The 21,424-nt window shown below is 43.1% G+C and overlaps 2 protein-coding genes across 2 annotated transcripts; one reads left to right on the plus strand and one right to left on the minus strand.

The window, feature by feature from the left end:
• Positions 1–2,523: 2,523 nt before the first annotated feature.
• On the minus strand, positions 2,524–6,243 carry Smp_195140 (KRAB-A domain-containing protein; the record flags this gene model as incomplete). Its single annotated transcript, XM_018791929.1, has 1 exon — positions 2,524–6,243. One exon carries the CDS (start codon positions 6,241–6,243, stop codon positions 2,524–2,526), a length of 3,720 nt encoding a protein of 1,239 aa, XP_018644841.1.
• Positions 6,244–13,657: 7,414 nt separating this feature from the next.
• Positions 13,658–15,855, plus strand: Smp_168080 (hypothetical protein; the record flags this gene model as incomplete). Its single annotated transcript, XM_018791930.1, has 3 exons — positions 13,658–13,780; positions 15,204–15,290; positions 15,365–15,855. The coding sequence occupies 3 exons, from the start codon at positions 13,658–13,660 to the stop codon at positions 15,596–15,598; spliced, it is 444 nt and encodes a 147-aa protein (XP_018644842.1). The 3' UTR covers positions 15,599–15,855.
• Between the last annotated feature and the right edge of the window lie 5,569 nt (positions 15,856–21,424).

Raw genomic sequence — 21,424 nt, forward strand, 5'->3', positions numbered from 1 at the left:
AGTGCTGCTGAACTGGATGGATGATTCAGTAGTCAGTCAGCTTCGATATCAACAAGCCGGATTCCGTAAGGATCGGTCGTGTACAGATCAAATCGATACACTACAGATCATCGTTCAACAATCAATTGAATGCAACTCGTCCCCATAGATCAACTCTCCTAACTATGAGAAAGCCTTCGACAGTATGGATAGGAGAACATTGTGGAACTACATCGACACTTTGGAGTGAGTAGTTGAGAAGATCGTCAACATCACACTGAATCGACATGATGAACTACAGTGCAGAGTGGTGCATAGATGGAGGACAGCTCACAGGTGCATTCCAAGTGAGGACCGGTGTCAGACAAGACTGCCTACTCTCTACCACTTGTTTCATCGATTGATGGTTGATTAGATCCTGATGACCTCGACATCTGAGGAGAAGCACGGAATACAATGGACAGCTTGCATGCGACTAGACGATTCCGACATCACAGATGACCTAACCAACCTATCCTATACACATCAACAAATGCAGACAAAGACGACCAGTGAAGTGGCAGTCTCTGGAGCAGTGAACCTCAACATACACAAGGGAAGAGCAACATCCTCAAATACAACACGGAGAATGTCAACCCAATCACACTTGATGGAACGATTTTGGAACAGGTGGAAACTTTCAAGCACCTATCTGGTCGGCATCATCGATGAACAAGGAGGATCCGATGCAGACGTAAATACAAGGGTTGTCAAATTAAGGGTAGCTTTCCTACTGTTGAAGAACACACACAACTCAAAACAACTGTATGCAAGCCAATATCGAAGTCAGAATCTTCAATACAAACATCAACACCGTTCCATTGTATGGAGCTGAAACTTAGACAACTACCATAACCATTATCAAAAATGTACAAGTATTTCTAAACTTTTGTCTACGCAAGATATTCAATGTCTGTTGATCGGATACCAACAGTAACAGCCTACTGTGAGAGAGAATAAGTCAGCTTCCAGTTGAGAAGGAAATTAGGGAAAGATATCAGAAGTGGATCGGACATACATCAAGGAAATCATCAAACTGAATCACGAAGAAAGCGCTAACCTGGAATCCTGAAAATAAACAGAAAAGAGGAAAGCCAAAGAACACACTGGGACGAGAATTGGAAGCAGACATGAAAAGAATGAATGACAACTGGAAATGATTGCTGAGGACGGAGTTTGATGGAGAATACTGATGTGTGGCCTATAGTCCTCCACGAAGGATAACAGGCTTACGTTTGTAAGTAATGTGTAGGATTAAACACCGACCACCTGATGACCAAGTATTTAAACTGTCTAGCAAGACCTCCTTCACCCCACAGTCTTTAAGCGGTCCACGAGCAGCGGATCTCAACCGACAAAATTTGTTGTACTACCTCAAACAGACTCGGTGGCCGTTTGAATCGGTACCAAACATGCTGGAGGCAGTTGTGCGCTGAAGGTTGCCGAACGATTAATATGAATCCTCCAAATATTGCCGAGTTGTAAGACAAATGGAAAAGAGATGGCAGAAACAGATCGGGAAAAAGCGAGTAATAATAAGTTACTAGGACATTGGTTAAATGTAAATCGATTAATCACAGAAATCATAGAAAAAACACAATTTTTTAAAGTTCAATCAAGTCGCGTTGAAATAGATAGCTTTAACAAGTGATCGAATGGCGGTTGACGGGGAGCTGAGCCAGTTGCTGGCTTGACTGGAATCACCGGCGGTTCGTTCAGGTTTTCATCGCATTTTTTAGTGAACACCTCCATCACCAGTTGTAACACGTGGAATCAGCAGTTAGAGAACAGCAGTGCAGATCTGAAAAACAACACAGCACACAATGTTAAACAAGGACTTCACACCAAGAGAGAACACAGTGGGAATCACGAGCTTCTTTATTTCAAAATCAAAAAGCGCAGTGTGCGAGAGTACAGCGGGAAGAGTCAGTTTTACAAAGTAGTCTTATGAGTCATCCTGTAAGCTTAGTGTACATAGGGCTTGCTGTTCTTCCTCTAAAGAGTTTATGTTTGGTCGCCCTGCAATAGAAAGAAAATAGAATGCATTGGTATATCATACATAGCAATTTCAACCCCGTTACACCGCCCCCTCTCTTAAATAGGCACTGTCCTCAGTGCCTGGTCTCGGACATGGATATGCTGTCCCCCCTTCTGATGGTACCTCATGAAACGTAGTGGCAGGCGGTGGATTGGCGAACTGGGCATCCGAGGAAACTGTCATCCTATCTGGTTTTATTTGGTTATAGTGTACAGTTATCACGTCATCCTGGGGTTGTTGCAAGTTACGTAATACGAACGTAGTGGGGGATCGGATGAGGACGATTTCAAAGGGGCCTTGCCAGGGCTGGTGGAATTTACTGCAACTCCCTGACGATGTCATGGGACGACGTAGCCAAACGCGATCACCGACCTTATACACTGGTCCGTGCACCCGACGATCGTACAAGTCCTTTTGATGTTCACTAGCTTTGCGCAAATTGCTGTTGAGCAAGCGGTATGCATCAGCTAAGCGGTTACGGAGAGTACGTATGTATGGTACATGCTCTTGTTCTTCGCAGGGCAGCAGGGGCGTCTGTATCTCCACTGTAGGCGTAATTCATGCCCGAATAATAAAATAGCGGGTGAAAACCCAGTGGAGCCATGTACCGATGTACGATATGCTAAAAGACACTGAGGAAGGATAGCATCCCATAACTCCTGCGACGATCTGCTCACAAACGCTTGCAATATGGCTTTAATACTTCTGTTTGTTCTTTCTACCAGCCCGTTACCTTCTGGGTGATACGCAGTGGTTCGTGTCTTCCTGATTCCCAACAGCTGGCATATCTCGGCGATGAGGTGACTTTCAAAGGCTGGACCTTGATCAGAATGAAGTGAGAAGGGGGCGCCATAGCGGGAAACCCAATGATCGATGAAAACTCGGGCAACCATAAGAGCGTCTTGCTGGGGAAGGGGTACTGCTTCGCACCATTTAGTTAAGTAATCTACCATAACCAGTATGTAGCGGTTCCCTTTCTTTGTTGTTGTTAATGGCCCCATGATATCTATGCCGACCCGCTGATGTGGTCCTGTGGTCACCATCGGAGTTAACGGTGCACGAGGTGTCTGTCGAGGCGATTTGAAACGGCAGCACGTGTTACAATTTTTGCAAATTTGCACTACATCTTCATGCATGGATGGCCACCAAAAGCGCTGGCGGACAGCGTATTCCGTCCTTCGTTCTCCTGCATGACCTAGTTCGCGGTGCACCTGCTCCACAATGCTCTCAACTTTTATCCGTGGTACTACCAATAGAGGTTGTCTCGCTTCGTTAATTAAGAATAACGTGTCACCATATAATTTTAGATTGCTCCATTTAGTGCAAATACGACGAGTTGTTAATGATTGATCCTTTAACTCTTTCATGGATGGTTTATTGTTTCCCTGTAACTGTCTTTGGTATATAATCTGCATTTCTGGGTCTGCTGCTTGCAGGGAAGGCCAATCGATCTCTAAGGCTGTGCTAAGAACTGCATTAACAGTACCTGCGGTTTGAGGTATGCGGGAAAGAGCGTCTGCGTTTGTATGTCGGCTTCCAGGTCGGTACTCGCATGTGAAATCGAACTCTTGTAGTCGTTCTTGCCAGCGTGCCACTTGCCCCTCTGGTTCGCGGAAGGAGCGGAGCCATTGTGATGCACGGTGGTCTGTGCGTACACGGAAAGGTTTACCTAGTAAATAATGGCGGAAGTGTTGTAAGAATTTTACTAATGCTAACATTTCCCGACGCGTTGTCGAATATCTTGTTTCACCCTTATCCAGTCGACGGCTAGCGTACGCAATGACTCTTTCTTGCCCATCTGGGGCCACTTGTGATAGAACTGCTCCAATAGCCGAGGAACTGGCATCCGTATCAAGTATAAATTCTCCCCCGCTTGCTGAGGTATCCGGAACAGCTAATATGGGTGGAGAGCTTAGTCGTGTCTTCAAAGCATCGAACGCCTGTCGGCACTCTGCAGTCCATAAAAATTTTCGTCCTTTGTGCGTCAAACGGTGTAAGGGTGCTGCTAACGATGCAAAGTCACGGACAAAGCGTCTGTAGTAAGAAGCTAGGCCAAGAAAGCTACGAACGTCTTCAGGTGATTTGGGCTGTGGCCAATTAACAATGACACGTGTCTTTTCTTTATCGGTGCCTACTCCATCTGCAGTGTTACGATGTCCTAAGAAAACTACTTCTTTCTGCAGCAGGCGACATTTGGACGGTTTTACTTTTAAGTTGTGTTGTTGAAGGAGATGAAGAACTGCTTTCAGATTAGCATTATGTTGCTCGGGTGTGCTACCATACACAATAATGTCATCAAGGTAAATCAAACATTTATGAGGTACTATATCTTGTAAAACTGTTTGCATTAATCTTTGGAAAGTAGCTGGGGCATTCGTTAGACCGAAAGGCATTACTTGGAACTCGTATAAACCATTTGGCACTACAAATGCGGTTTTCTTTCTATCTTGTGGTCTGACTTCCACTTGCCAGTACCCTGATGCTAGGTCTAACATTGAAAACCAACATGCGCCACTCAAAGCGTCTAATATAGCATCGATTCTCGGAAGAGGAAAAGAGTCACGCTTAGTTATAGCGTTAAGGCGTCGATAGTCTATGCAGAGTCGCAGAGAGGAATCTTTCTTTTTAACCAGGACGATAGGTGATGCATAGGGGGATGATGACGGTACTTTAATATTCTTGTCAAGCATATCCTTTATCATCGTATCCAGTTGTGGTTGATAATGTACTGGCACTCTACGAGGCGGTTGCCTAAGTGGCCTGTGGTCCCCCGTGCAAATGGTGTGTTGCACCGTACTAGTTCGATTGCCAGAAATACTCTCTTCGAATACCGAACTAAATTGTTGAAGCACGGCAATCGTTGCATGTCGATCTTTCTCTGTTAGTATTCGGTTGCCGTTTACTTGCCGCACCAGGTCTGAGATTCCCACATATGACACAGCTTTAAATGACGTGTCAGTATGATGCAGGCGTATTCTAGTCTCTCCAAATTTCGCTTCCAAGCTGTCCATGAATATACCAGCTTTATGTTCTAACATGAAATCGACTCCGAGTATCATATCCCAAGTCAATGTCGGACAAACTAAAAATCCATGACGGAACAGATGTCTATCTATCGTTAGGTCCAACCATACCTTAGAGTTCACTTTCAATGGGTCTCCGCTTGCTGTGAGTAATGTGGATGGGTATCGCGTTTGTTGGACTTTATGGTTGAGCCTTCCTAAAAGCTCGTTCTTAATTAGGGATGCTGACGCTCCGGTGTCTAATAAAATTTCGATATCAATACCCTGTACTCTGCCTTTAATCGTAATGGGGCGCACATGGTTAACATAAGAAGATAAATGGAAAATGTGCGGTTTACTTGTGTTAACAGAACGATTATGGCCACATTTCTTTGCATTTTTGCCAAACCTTCGGCAGTACGGGCATTCGGATTGACGACCGTGATAACTACTCGTTGATCTCCACTTCTTCTCAGCGGGACTGAATTGTCTTCGGCTGTTGCTCCAGTGGGAAGACTGGGTAACGTCGGATATGTGTTGAGAGTTCATTGGGCGGCTCGCTTTTGTGGGTTGTATTACTGCCATCGCCGTTGGCTGGTGTATGTCAATTGAGCTTTTTAGCTGCTCGGCTGCCATGAACCGGAATGTTGTTCTTTTTAAGGCATTTATATCTGTTGGAGGGTTTAGTAAGAAGTGTTCCTTTAAGGAACTGGATATTAACCCTTCCACGAACCGAGACTTAATCAATTCATCTCGTCCAGTGGCATCAAGACAAGGGAACGCCTGCACAGCCATCTGTTGCAAAGAATTAAAATAATCTATTGGATTCTCGCCGGGTGTTTGATGTCGTGACAAAAATCGGATGGCTGCTTGTTGGGGATCCACCGGCATCGAAAAACAATCGTCGAGGATCTTCCAGTTCTGGGCGAGAGTGTTGTCCGCCGCAAACCCGTTGACCATAGCTCTCTTGGTAGCTTCGTCGCTGAGGTAGGACACGAGATAATCGAAATGTTCCGAGGCTGGAACTTTACGAAGATATGCTGTGACTTTGAACTTCCACACTGTATAGTCTGACGAGTTTTCCAGGAGTGGCGGTTGACGGGGAGCTGAGCCAGTTGCTGGCTTGACTGGAATCACCGGCGGTTCGTTCAGGTTTTCATCGCATTTTTTAGTGAACACCTCCATCACCAGTTGTAACACGTGGAATCAGCAGTTAGAGAACAGCAGTGCAGATCTGAAAAACAACACAGCACACAATGTTAAACAAGGACTTCACACCAAGAGAGAACACAGTGGGAATCACGAGCTTCTTTATTTCAAAATCAAAAAGCGCGGTGTGCGAGAGTACAGCGGGAAGAGTCAGTTTTACAAAGTAGTCTTATGAGTCATCCTGTAAGCTTAGTGTACATAGGGCTTGCTGTTCTTCCTCTAAAGAGTTTATGTTTGGTCGCCCTGCAATAGAAAGAAAATAGAATGCATTGGTATATCATACATAGCAATTTCAACCCCGTTACACCGCCCCCTCTCTTAAATAGGCACTGTCCTCAGTGCCTGGTCTCGGACATGGATATGCTGTCCCCCCTTCTGATGGTACCTCATGAAACGTAGTGGCAGGCGGTGGATTGGCGAACTGGGCATCCGAGGAAACTGTCATCCTATCTGGTTTTATTTGGTTATAGTGTACAGTTATCACGTCATCCTGGGGTTGTTGCAAGTTACGTAATACGAACGTAGTGGGGGATCGGATGAGGACGATTTCAAAGGGGCCTTGCCAGGGCTGGTGGAATTTACTGCAACTCCCTGACGATGTCATGGGACGACGTAGCCAAACGCGATCACCGACCTTATACACTGGTCCGTGCACCCGACGATCGTACAAGTCCTTTTGATGTTCACTAGCTTTGCGCAAATTGCTGTTGAGCAAGCGGTATGCATCAGCTAAGCGGTTACGGAGAGTACGTATGTATGGTACATGCTCTTGTTCTTCGCAGGGCAGCAGGGGCGTCTGTATCTCCACTGTAGGCGTAATTCATGCCCGAATAATAAAATAGCGGGTGAAAACCCAGTGGAGCCATGTACCGATGTACGATATGCTAAAAGACACTGAGGAAGGATAGCATCCCATAACTCCTGCGACGATCTGCTCACAAACGCTTGCAATATGGCTTTAATACTTCTGTTTGTTCTTTCTACCAGCCCGTTACCTTCTGGGTGATACGCAGTGGTTCGTGTCTTCCTGATTCCCAACAGCTGGCATATCTCGGCGATGAGGTGACTTTCAAAGGCTGGACCTTGATCAGAATGAAGTGAGAAGGGGGCGCCATAGCGGGAAACCCAATGATCGATGAAAACTCGGGCAACCATAAGAGCGTCTTGCTGGGGAAGGGGTACTGCTTCGCACCATTTAGTTAAGTAATCTACCATAACCAGTATGTAGCGGTTCCCTTTCTTTGTTGTTGTTAATGGCCCCATGATATCTATGCCGACCCGCTGATGTGGTCCTGTGGTCACCATCGGAGTTAACGGTGCACGAGGTGTCTGTCGAGGCGATTTGAAACGGCAGCACGTGTTACAATTTTTGCAAATTTGCACTACATCTTCATGCATGGATGGCCACCAAAAGCGCTGGCGGACAGCGTATTCCGTCCTTCGTTCTCCTGCATGACCTAGTTCGCGGTGCACCTGCTCCACAATGCTCTCAACTTTTATCCGTGGTACTACCAATAGAGGTTGTCTCGCTTCGTTAATTAAGAATAACGTGTCACCATATAATTTTAGATTGCTCCATTTAGTGCAAATACGACGAGTTGTTAATGATTGATCCTTTAACTCTTTCATGGATGGTTTATTGTTTCCCTGTAACTGTCTTTGGTATATAATCTGCATTTCTGGGTCTGCTGCTTGCAGGGAAGGCCAATCGATCTCTAAGGCTGTGCTAAGAACTGCATTAACAGTACCTGCGGTTTGAGGTATGCGGGAAAGAGCGTCTGCGTTTGTATGTCGGCTTCCAGGTCGGTACTCGCATGTGAAATCGAACTCTTGTAGTCGTTCTTGCCAGCGTGCCACTTGCCCCTCTGGTTCGCGGAAGGAGCGGAGCCATTGTGATGCACGGTGGTCTGTGCGTACACGGAAAGGTTTACCTAGTAAATAATGGCGGAAGTGTTGTAAGAATTTTACTAATGCTAACATTTCCCGACGCGTTGTCGAATATCTTGTTTCACCCTTATCCAGTCGACGGCTAGCGTACGCAATGACTCTTTCTTGCCCATCTGGGGCCACTTGTGATAGAACTGCTCCAATAGCCGAGGAACTGGCATCCGTATCAAGTATAAATTCTCCCCCGCTTGCTGAGGTATCCGGAACAGCTAATATGGGTGGAGAGCTTAGTCGTGTCTTCAAAGCATCGAACGCCTGTCGGCACTCTGCAGTCCATAAAAATTTTCGTCCTTTGTGCGTCAAACGGTGTAAGGGTGCTGCTAACGATGCAAAGTCACGGACAAAGCGTCTGTAGTAAGAAGCTAGGCCAAGAAAGCTACGAACGTCTTCAGGTGATTTGGGCTGTGGCCAATTAACAATGACACGTGTCTTTTCTTTATCGGTGCCTACTCCATCTGCAGTGTTACGATGTCCTAAGAAAACTACTTCTTTCTGCAGCAGGCGACATTTGGACGGTTTTACTTTTAAGTTGTGTTGTTGAAGGAGATGAAGAACTGCTTTCAGATTAGCATTATGTTGCTCGGGTGTGCTACCATACACAATAATGTCATCAAGATAAATCAAACATTTATGAGGTACTATATCTTGTAAAACTGTTTGCATTAATCTTTGGAAAGTAGCTGGGGCATTCGTTAGACCGAAAGGCATTACTTGGAATTCGTATAAACCATTTGGCACTACAAATGCGGTTTTCTTTCTATCTTGTGGTCTGACTTCCACTTGCCAGTACCCTGATGCTAGGTCTAACATTGAAAACCAACATGCGCCACTCAAAGCGTCTAATATAGCATCGATTCTCGGAAGAGGAAAAGAGTCACGCTTAGTTATAGCGTTAAGGCGTCGATAGTCTATGCAGAGTCGCAGAGAGGAATCTTTCTTTTTAACCAGGACGATAGGTGATGCATAGGGGGATGATGACGGTACTTTAATATTCTTGTCAAGCATATCCTTTATCATCGTATCCAGTTGTGGTTGATAATGTACTGGCACTCTACGAGGCGGTTGCCTAAGTGGCCTGTGGTCCCCCGTGCAAATGGTGTGTTGCACCGTACTAGTTCGATTGCCAGAAATACTCTCTTCGAATACCGAACTAAATTGTTGAAGCACGGCAATCGTTGCATGTCGATCTTTCTCTGTTAGTATTCGGTTGCCGTTTACTTGCCGCACCAGGTCTGAGATTCCCACATATGACACAGCTTTAAATGACGTGTCAGTATGATGCAGGCGTATTCTAGTCTCTCCAAATTTCGCTTCCAAGCTGTCCATGAATATACCAGCTTTATGTTCTAACATGAAATCGACTCCGAGTATCATATCCCAAGTCAATGTCGGACAAACTAAAAATCCATGACGGAACAGATGTCTATCTATCGTTAGGTCCAACCATACCTTAGAGTTCACTTTCAATGGGTCTCCGCTTGCTGTGAGTAATGTGGATGGGTATCGCGTTTGTTGGACTTTATGGTTGAGCCTTCCTAAAAGCTCGTTCTTAATTAGGGATGCTGACGCTCCGGTGTCTAATAAAATTTCGATATCAATACCCTGTACTCTGCCTTTAATCGTAATGGGGCGCACATGGTTAACATAAGAAGATAAATGGAAAATGTGCGGTTTACTTGTGTTAACAGAACGATTATGGCCACATTTCTTTGCATTTTTGCCAAACCTTCGGCAGTACGGGCATTCGGATTGACGACCGTGATAACTACTCGTTGATCTCCACTTCTTCTCAGCGGGACTGAATTGTCTTCGGCTGTTGCTCCAGTGGGAAGACTGGGTAACGTCGGATATGTGTTGAGAGTTCATTGGGCGGCTCGCTTTTGTGGGTTGTATTACTGCCATCGCCGTTGGCTGGTGCATGTCAATTGGGCTTTTTAGCTGCTCGGCTGTCATGAACCGGAATGTAGTTCTTTTTAAGGCATTTATATCTGTTGGAGGGTTTAGTAGGAAGTGTTCCTTTAAGGAACTGGATATTAACCCTTCCACGAACCGAGACTTAATCAATTCATCTAGTCCAGTGGCATCAAGACAAGGGAACACTTGCACAGCCATTTGTTGCAAAGAATTAAAATAATCTAATGGATTCTCGCCGGGTGTTTGATGTCGTGACAAAAATCGGATGGCTGCTTGTTGGGGATCCACCGGCACCGAAAAACAATCGTCGAGGATCTTCCAGTTCTGAGCGAGATTGTTGTCCGCCGCAAACCCGTTGACCATAGCTCTCTTGGTAGCTTCGTCGCTGAGGTAGGACACGAGATAATCGAAACGTTCCGGGGCTGGAACTTTACGAAGATATACTGTGACTTTGAACTTCCACACTGTATAGTCTGACGAGTTTTCCAGGAGTGACGGTTGACGGGGAGCTGAGCCGGTTGCTGACTTGACTGGAATCACCGGCGGTTCGTTCAGGTTTTCATCGCACTTTTTAGTGAACACCTCCATCACCAGTTGTAACACATGGAATCAGCAGTTAGAGAACAGCAGTACAGATCTGAAAAACAGCACAGCACACAATGTTAAACAAGGACTTCACACCAAGAGAGAACACAGTGGGAATCACGAGCCTCTTTATTTCAAAATCAAAAAGCGCGGTGCGCGAGAGTACAGCGGGAAGAGTCAGTTTTACAAAGTAGTCTTATGAGTCATTCTGTAAGCTTAGTGTACATAGGGCTTGCTGTTCTTCCTCTAAAGAGTTTATGTTTGGTCGCCCTGCAATAGAAAGAAAATAGAATGCATTGGTATATCATACATAGCAATTTCAACCCCGTTACAAAAGTTCGAACCAAACGAAAAGTGACTTTGATACAGCTAAACAACAACGAGTACGATAAAACAATCACTGGTACAATTGGTTATAATCATAATTTTTTCCATTATTCCAATCGTGCTATCGTCGAGAAATCCGGGTCACTACAAGTTAATGGACTCTCCTAGCTGAAGGCGCTCAGTCATGCATCCGCACCAGCTCACGAGTGGGAACGCCGTGCTCAGTTTCTCCTGCGATCACTAGCCAGTTGAGATCCCTCACTTCTCGATATATTGATAAGCTATCAAATATATCCTCCAACCTCCTCGCTTCTAACTTTTGATTTCACTGTGTGAGCACGACCTAATTATAAGTGCTACTGGTAAAGTGTTGTCAAACTACCACACCTGTGGCACCCTCAAGTGAAAGACTGTAAATTGTTAGAATTAAAAGTTCAAGTAGATACAAAAAGGACCGATGTACTTGTAGTGGGCGTCGAGTCGCCACTACAGGGAAACTACTTGCCAATTACTAAGCTAGATCCCTCCGTAGGCCAAATGTCAAAAGGCAATTAAAGGTTGTGGTAAGATGTATTCGTTGGCGATCTCGTGTAATAGAAATAATACCGAGGCTGTGCAAAAGTTTTCAAGCGGGACTACTGAGCGTACGCGAGTCCGTACAAGGTCACAAAACAACGGAAGAGTGTCTTTTTTGGCACACTTAAACAGACAGGTACAGTAAAAAAATCACTGGTACGATTGCTTTTAATAATAATTGTCTACGTTATATCAATATTGTTCTCTTCATAAAAGTAGGTCACTACATACTCAAAAGCACGGATGACAAACTATTTTCAAAAAAAGACGACTATCTTGGCGACTACTTTAACTGAAATAAATTCAACCAAAACGAAAACAGTAGTCTTGATGCGTAATAAACGACCGAAACAATAAAATTAACTCAACGAGGAAAAATACTGCTGTCCTTTTCATTCGGCGCGCTGTCAACTTTTTGTTTTGATTATCAGGGTTGTCTCAATCTCATGCTCGTGTAGCTTCTGGTTGTTGTCAGCCACTTTCGTCTTTAGATGTGAGTGCATCCTGTGTGTTTACTGAGTCTTCTAGTCCTTTTTCTCATGTTCTTTTCTGTATAATCTTACTGCTCTTAACACCCCTAACATACAAAGTACCTTTGGGGTAGACATTGCCAGGACTAACACAGGCCATCAAGCCTCTTGTCCTTTCCAAACTGAAACCTGCCTAACACTGAAGTCACAGGTAAGTAAGCGTGGGAGTAACGATACACCCGAATTGTGGGGGTATGGTTAATGTGTATGACTGTCTGGTATGTGAAACTAGTTTTTTATCTCGTAGAAGTTTCCATAATTGTCTAAATTTTGTCAACGTATAGCGCACTTACCAGCTAATTAGGAAGCAGTGCTTAGTTATAAACCAATTTACTATAAAAATGTGTAAAGTAACGGTAGACTAACGGCCTTTTTATTCCCCATAACATAGGCAAGTTGCTACGTATACATGTTAGTAGTCAGGTCAGTATTATGAGTCCTATAAGGTTTCCGTTACCAACTTATATCAACTACAGTGCAGCAATGGTTTACCACTTCTTTGTTCACAAACCTAATAAACTCATTGCTGATACTGAGTTACGAGTAGGAGTGGCAAAATACTGTCTAGCTATAAAAACACTCCACTATGCATATTAAGAGCCAGGCACTACCAGTTTTCATAATAACATAAAAGTAGTCCTTCGTTGCATTTCTAGTGGCTCACTCTTAACATTGGTTGGTTTATTCAGAGCTATCAGCGTGGTATACTTTCACCTTCAGGATTTTCCTTTTTTGCCACTCTTTACTTCGGGAACAAGACATGGGTAAATTACACTCACTTGGATCTAGGTTCCTAGCTAACACTCGCCAACACATTGTACATGTGCGTGATGTTTGTTGTTAGCGTCTCAAACTGTGAAGCTGGGTGGCGTGAGTATGAATCTCACGGAGAGCATCAACTCCATCAACTTGCACGTATGCCCTATGATTGTGGTGTTTCATTGCCGAAGTGAACCTGTTGTACCCTTGCAGACTAGAAATGGATTCTTATATCAGCGAATATGGTTAGTAATGTAAAGCACTATGGACCGATCCAATTTAGTTGTTCATTATAGGCTTCAGGATCAAATTCTGGTTACTTGCATAGTGTACGAATGTTTAGATATGCTTTTGTCCAATCAGACCACTGGTCACTAACAAGTGTACGGAGAGATGTCATATACATTGCAACTCTGAGGAACTGATATCGAGTAATATAAATGAGTTTCTTTATCAAAGATACTCTGATTTCAATACAGGTACATGTTTTTCACTAGAAAATTATGAGTTTTCGTTCTTGGTTTTGGATACTGATAAAAGCTTATGTTTCTTCTAGATAATGACTTCAAACCTTGGGTTCTTTAATTTAATGAACAACTTTCTGCCATCAGATAAGTGTTTACTAGTGAATGACTTAGGGTGTACTTCTTATAGTACCAGGTACGAAAGTTGCTTTGTTTAACAATGTTCCACGAAGTAGTGTTTCTTGTCCAAACTTATCTTGCCTTTGTGTCACTGAAGATCTACAACTGATGGAGCAGCATTATGCAACTTGTCATCATCACTCATGTTCACTCTGTGGTATAAGTTTTATATCTTCACGGCTTCTTTCGGTACATGAACAAATTACACATTGTGGAGCTTTCAAACCAAAGGTAAATACACAGACAGTGGTTTAGCCATTGGATTTCAGCTGGACTGTTTTCTTGCCGTGTGTCCTCAAAAGTTCTATGACTCTGCCGAACTTTTCTCACATGCTTATAATTGCCATGGGCTTCTTCCTGACTCGTCAGTGCTCATAGGTACAATGATAAGTGTCGAAAATCGCGATTCTAATAAAATTGTAAGAACATTTTATATAATCCTTGTATTAAATACGTTTAATGGCTTTTCTCTTATTAACAGTTTTTCAATCAATCGGTTTTTTCGTTTTGTAAAAATAAACAAGAAATTAATTAGCTACGTAAACAAAACAGGTGTCGCTTTGTCAAGCGTAGGATTTTCCCCATTAGTCAAAGACTCACTTGCTGGTCCATTTTGAGAAGACATGTCGGATAAGTACGTAATTAGTAAAATTTGTAAAGTCTCTCCACAGTTGACAGTCTTCGATTTTCTAGGTGGGAATTCGATTAACCAAATGGCTTACTTTTAGGACGTATGGATTCCTAATGTCTTTGTTAATAAGAAAACAGTTGTAAAAGTTATTTGTATGATAATCATCGGTTTGTAGACAATAAAACGATTAAAGAAATGTAATGGAAGCCTAAACAACCTTCGGGCAAACTAACTGCCGGTAAAATTTTGTATTTCTCAACTAACCAAACCAGCGCTTCCTCAGCAATAAGGACGTGGTGTAATATCTACATTGTATTCTCTAGTTCCATAAGAGCCATAGAGGGTTTTGAGCGATTTCGCAGGTTGTGTTCCAACGACCTGATAATCGTCCATACAAATGCGACTGTTGTATTGTGTGAATGCTACTGTTTGCTAAACTATTTGTGAATGTTGTCTGCACTCAGTATTCCTTAGTTGTCTGAGTGCTACAGAGAGTACTGAGCGATTTCGCAGGTTGTGTTCCAACGACCTGATAATCGTCCATACAAATGCGACTGTTGTATTGTGTGAATGCTACTGTTTGCTAAACTATTTGTGAATGTTGTCTGCACTCAGTATTCCTTAGTTGTCTGAGTGCTACAGAGAGTACTGAGCGATTTCGCAGGTTGTGTTCCAACGACCTGATAATCGTCCATACAAATGCGACTGTTGTATTGTGTGAATGCTACTGTTTGCTAAACTATTTGTGAATGTTGTCTGCACTCAGTATTCCTTAGTTGTCTGAGTGCTACAGAGAGTACTGAGCGATTTCGCAGGTTGTGTTCCAACGACCTGATAATCGTCCATACAAATGCAATTTTATTGTTTTTTTGTATACTCTTTTAACAACTCATTCTTTGTATGTAGTTTATCGACTTGCTATTAAACGTGATTTTTTTTATAAAATTTAATTTTCCCATGGTCCTGATAGTTTAATTTTCCCTCAAGTTCTTTTTAAATTGTTGCATTCACTTCTGTCTCCAGATGTACGATTTTATTGTCCATCATTGGAATGAATCCGTTGATGGCCAACTCACCTTGGAAAATATGCTAAAAAAGCTCAAATCAGAGGTATCGTCAATTGCTCCATATCCTCTTTTTGCATACTAATACAGTTGCTAAATTCATTTGTTCACTGTTTGTAGGGTTGCAGTTGCATAAAGTACAAGTTCACTCCTGGGACCAATTTTCCGGAACATACGCACGACGAAGATAAACTGGACTGTATTGTTAGCGGTCAGCTTTCATTCAGTATGTATGGAAAGGAAATTATATTAGGTCCTGGTGATCGTCTAGAAGTTCCTCGCAATATACCACATTCTGCTCGTGTTGTAGGCAAAAATCCGCTCGTATTTGTGGATGCTACACGAAGACGATGAAACTTTTAAAACCTTATTTTATGCTCATTTAATCTTATGGTTGTTTCTATGTCGCTTGAAGCATGAGTGCTGTCAATATAATGATCAAAATTATTGCGTACTTTTCCGAAATAGTCCGTGAGCATACTATACTCACTTCACGCTTTTGTGAATAATTAAGGAAGGATATATCGCTTATCCTCTTGCCGTATGCCGTCCTAAACACATTGTAGCTATATGCTCCGTATTGACTGGTTCCTGTTAGCAGTTTCCTCTTGGATTTCTCTGTATTATTGGTGGATTTGATAATCTGGATCAAACTACTGCTGTACAATGTCCTTCATTTTTCTGCTTTGTATGCAAAAGATTATTTTACTTATAAGATTCCTATGCGTATATAGGTTACGTAAAAGAAATCATTTTAAATAATGTATTTAATATACATCATCTAATCTATCCTGTTCCGTCATGGCTCCTTTATAAGTTAAAGTCTTAAAGTTCATATGCATGAAGTTCCTTGAATTAGTCGAATCTTCCCCATCGTTCTCAGTTGTTGATATCAAATAAAACTTTCAAAACAGAAGAAATGCGAGTTGTCATAGATTTTTGTGTCCAAACTAGTATTACAAATAATATCTTAAGTAGGTAGAAACAACTCCTTTCCTGGTAATCAGTCAGTCAGCTACAACGCAGGACTAGGCACATTTATGCATCGGTCCAAGTTTCCATACCTCGTTAGCACAACAAGATGGACACCGGATTCATAGAAATAGTTAATTTATTGATGATAGTATATAAAAGATAAGTTGTATATAAGGATATAGTATAGGAAGGAAGAACGTTATGAAACAATTTTAATCTCAAGGTTTAATGGAAGATAAGGAGTGTATACACCTACGCCATTGTGATCGATTATGAGCCATGTCACCTAGAGTCTCCAACCATTGGTTACGATCATCACGCGGACCCCAACCAGGTAATAAAGCTATTAATAATAATAGTAGTCTGCATCTGCCAACATGGCTCAGACTAGAAGTTAGTGACTTCAAGCACTGATGCCACGTTTTGGTTTGGCCGCCCCTAACTCTTTTCCAACCATCCCCTACACTAGTCAGCATAGCGCGTCGTGGTAATCGGTGTTCAGGAATACGTAACACGTGGCCTAACCATCTCAGTCGATGAAGATTCATGGCCTCATCAACTGACTTACCATCATTTCCTAATACCCTGTGTCTAACCTCATTATTATTTACCCGGTGATCCCAGCAGATGCGAGCAATATTTCTAAGGCATTGTGATCAAATACTAGTAACTTACGAGTATCTTCTACTCTTAATGGCCATGTTTCATAGCCGTAAAGTAGAACAGAGCGAACTGCTGCGCAGTATACTCGTCCTTTAATTGATAGACGGATATCTCGTCCTCGCCATAGGTGACGTAAGTTGGTAAAAGCCAAACGAGCTTTTTGAATCCGTGCTGAGATTTCGTCAGACACCAACCCATAAGGGCTGATCAGACTTCCAAGATAAGTGAAGTTGTCGACGCGCTCGACTACTTCGCTCCTTATCCTTAGTTGAGGTGTTGATGCAGGCCAGTCCTGGAGTAACAATTTACATTTAGGTGGGGAGAAACGCATCCCGAAAATCCTGGCATTATTACTCAGTTCTAACAGAAGACTCTGCATTTTGCCAGCGTCTTCACCAAACAGAACTATGTCATCTGCGTATTCTAAGTCGCTTAGTGGACCCCCTGGTAGGAGATCGATTCCTGAAAATTCAGTCGACGAGAGTGTTATTTCCAGCATTAGGTCTATAATGAAGTTAAACAAAAATGGGGATAGTGGACTACCTTGACGGACACCACTTGAGGTTGTAAAATCATATGACAGTTCGCCATAAGCTCTCACTCGACTGGTAGTGTTCGAGTAAAGAGCCTTCACAGGGTTTATGTACTTCTGAGGTACACCTTTCAATGACAGACACTGCCACAGAACCCCTCGGTCTACAGAGTCAAATGCTGCTTTTAAGTCAAGAAAAACTATCGTTGTCTGATGCCGATAAACATGTCTGTGCTCTAAAATCTGACGAACAGTGAATATGTGGTCGATGCAGCCACGACCAGGTCTGAAGCCAGCCTGATTTTCTCGTGTTTGCAATTGATGAGTCTTAGTTAGGCGCCTGATAATTATTGAGGCTAGTATTTTAGATGCTATGTTAGTCAGACTAATCCCGCAGGATGATTTGGACTCCTTCCTATATATTGGGACAATCAGTGATTGTGACCAGTCACATCACATGGGATTACATCCAGATTTTAGTTAGAATATTAGTCAACCTAGTCGCTAAGATCGGGCCACCATATTTAAAGACCTCTGGAGCCAATCCATCAGGACCAGCTGCTCTTCCTCGTTTCAGATTAGTTCCAGCCTTTTGAACTTCAGGTAGGGTTGGGGGACCTACTTCAATGTCCCATTCAGACTGTCTGGGAATAGTGGGTAGTTGTGCAGTAGCTGAAGGCCAGCTGAACTGCTCCTTAAAAGTGTTCTGCCCATCGTTCTAAACGTCTGGGCTGAGAGCAGATAAGGGTTTCGTTTTTTTCCGAGATCGTTTCACTAACATTTGACCTATTAATTCCGGTTTCTTTTATTAGTCTGAAGAGTTGCCTACAGCCGCTGCCTTTTCCATCTCTTTTGCTTTCGTCGCCCACCACTGCTCACGATCGTTCCTTAGACTTTTAGTCCACATTTGATTTGTTTACGCTCTTCATCGTGTTCAGAGCCTGATGGGGTGAATTTACGCGAATCCATCAGTGAAATAGACTTAGAGGAAATCCACTGGTTTTTTGGAGCCCTATGGCCTAAATAACTAATAGATGTTACTGCTGTTTCCACAGCTGTCCGTATGTCTTTCCAAGCAGCATCTGGGTCAGTCTCGTTTACAGAACTGCCTAGATGAGAACTCAGTTGTTCCTGGAATTTACATTTGGATTTCTCCTCCTCCAGTTCAATCCTAATGGGTCTTCTTAGTGTAGTTTTCCTGCGTCCAGTGAAGCGCAGACAGATGCGTGCTCGTATTAAAGCGTGATCAGAGTCTAAACAAGTATTCCAATACGAGCGACAATCTTCTATGGAGGCTCTCCAACGAAGATTGATGGCAATATGGTCTATTTGAGTCCATCGCTGGTTTGGTGCAGGTGGTCGCCATGTTAGGCGATGTCTCTCCTTATGTTTAAAGTTAGTGTTTGCTAAGAATAAACGATTGTCTGAGCATAGTTGCAACAGACGATCACCATTATCGGTTCGTTGAGCCGGAATACTAAAACACCCACCTAAATGTCTTTCTGTTTGATTCAAGCTGCCTACACGGGCATTAAAGTCACCCGCTACGACTACTATGTCTGAGCGCTTAGCTTTCTGAAGAAGCTCAGAGAGCTTTCTGTAAAAGTCATCTTTTACTTCATCATGGCTGCAGTCAGTGGGAGCGTAGGCAGAAACGACGTGTGTCCCTATCCTTCCGAGTTCCTATGGAGCCATTCAGCCGGACAGCACATAGGCGACTGTTAACGGGGATCCATTCTAGTAGTGCCTGTTCTGCCCTCGTACTTAGTGCTATGCCTACACCTGCAAGTCCGCGAGAACTAGCCAACGGGTCGCCAGATACACGGAGGGTGTATTTCGTTGGCTGTCCATTTTGGCGAGGTGAGGTCAAGTGAATGACCACACTAGGATCCTGTATGCGTGTTTCGGAGACACAGCATACATCGATGGTACGAGATTCTAGAGTTTTAGCCAAGGAGGCCTGTTGACCGATTTGACTTAGGGTACGTACGTTGAAGGCTCCAATGTGTAGTTTGGAGCGAGGTTTTAGTAGACCTGGGACAGCGTTTCGCGCACTAGAATCGTTGGTCGTGGTGACACTTGAGGAGGAAACCGAAAGAGGAAGTTTAGTGTTGAAAGTCAAGGTAGAAGGAATAGTAGGAATTGAAGAAGGAGATTGATTATGAATACAGTGGTCTTGAGTGCTGTTAGAGTTATGAGGGCAGTTATCACTTCCTGGTTGCCCACACCGTGGAAGGGTTCTTCTGGAGGTACCTGAAAAGGAAATTGGGTTAGAAGTGGTCTTAATGACCTGAGAGCGTGACCGCAGTGCCCAAGGGACAACTGCTTGAGGTCGGTCACACACGACCTTTTTGTGTTAGCTCCGTTCTTTAAAGGACCTTACCGCCGGAGACGGAAATCCGTGGGATAAGGCGAGGTGTGTATTTTTAGGGTCGACCTTTTCTAACCCCACCCCTCCTTGTGGGAAGACAGCATCGCTGTCATGCTGGTTGTCTGAAGGAAACACCTTACTGCTGTCACACCTCTGTACAGTCAGCAGTACGACTTCGCCTTCGGACCTTGGGTTTGCTGCTTTTAGTCTTACCGCTCTTCAACCGACCTGCCTGGCATGGTAGGACCTTGAGGAACGATTGTTCCAGCCAATATAGCTCGATTGGTTCACCACGATAGGCAAGCCCAACCAACACGTCAAGGTAGCAGCAACGGTCGGGCAGTCAGTCGTAATCAACATAATGACTCATAAATATGCGTATCATAAGATTATCATAGCAAATCATAATGGGATGAAGTTAACGATACCAGTCGTGAATCATTTGAAATAATTATAAAAATAGTAAGAAATAAACACTGGGAATATGTTTCTGGACAATAGGAATGTGCAAATCAAAAATTCTGAATCGGTTATGATCAAACAGATAGGTGCTTTGAAAATCTAGTTCCAAGAACGACGTTCGGAGCACACTTAATACTAATCACTTGAGTGATACTGGTGTGGATTTAAGCTACTCCCGAATTTCTGACTGACATTTACATCATTGTTTCTTTACAATTATTTAACCTTACGGGTATGTTGTGGACTTCTCTTACAAAATACTATATAAGTCGTTAGTTTAGGTAATGGGTCCATACAGATATAGATAATGTACAAATCTAGTGAAATCCAAATTAAGCTGGGATTTCTAGACATTTTGTTACTGTTAACTGCTTTGTAGTTGTTAACTTTTAGTCCCCAAATACCTTGGTATTGTCGAGGGTGGGGAGAGCCCACTCTCCCTCTCGAAATGCTCTCACTTGGCCACATGCATACAACCACTGCCAGGGAAGTCCTACTCACCGCCTTCTCGCGTCAGGGATGTTGTTTACGAAATTGAGAGGACGAGAAGCGAATTTCCGGCGCTTTAATCGAGTTGGTGGATATGGAAACTTAGACAACTACCATAACCATTATCGAAAATGTACAAGTATTTCTAAACTTTTGTCTACGCAAGATATTCAATGTCTGTTGATCGGATACCAACAGTAACAGCCTACTGTGAGAGAGAATAAATCAGCTTCCAGTTGAGAAGGAAATTAGGGAAAGATATCAGAAGTGGATCGGACATACATCAAGGAAATCATCAAACTGAATCACGAAGAAAGCGCTAACCTGGAATCCTGAAAATAAACAGAAAAGAGGAAAGCCAAAGAACACACTGGGACGAGAATTGGAAGCAGACATGAAAAGAATGAATGACAACTGGAAATGATTGCTGGGGACGGAGTTTGATGGAGAATACTGATATGTGGCCTGTAATTCTCCACGAGGGGCAACAGGTATAAGTAAGGAAATCTTTTCATTTATCATAATATAATTAATAGTTGGTTGCCAATCTGTTTTCTGTAGATGATTGTCATTTGTGTTGTTGCAAATTGTTGAGAACGATCAACTATCTCTTGGTATAATCACAACACTAATCAATATCAGAGTAAATTATCATAAATTTATTCAAAGCAAAAAGTACATAATGGCA

The sequence above is a fragment of the Schistosoma mansoni genome (genome assembly GCF_000237925.1).
Source record: "Schistosoma mansoni, WGS project CABG00000000 data, chromosome 1 unplaced supercontig 0010, strain Puerto Rico, whole genome shotgun sequence".
NCBI classification, from domain to species: Eukaryota; Metazoa; Platyhelminthes; class Trematoda; order Strigeidida; family Schistosomatidae; genus Schistosoma; species Schistosoma mansoni.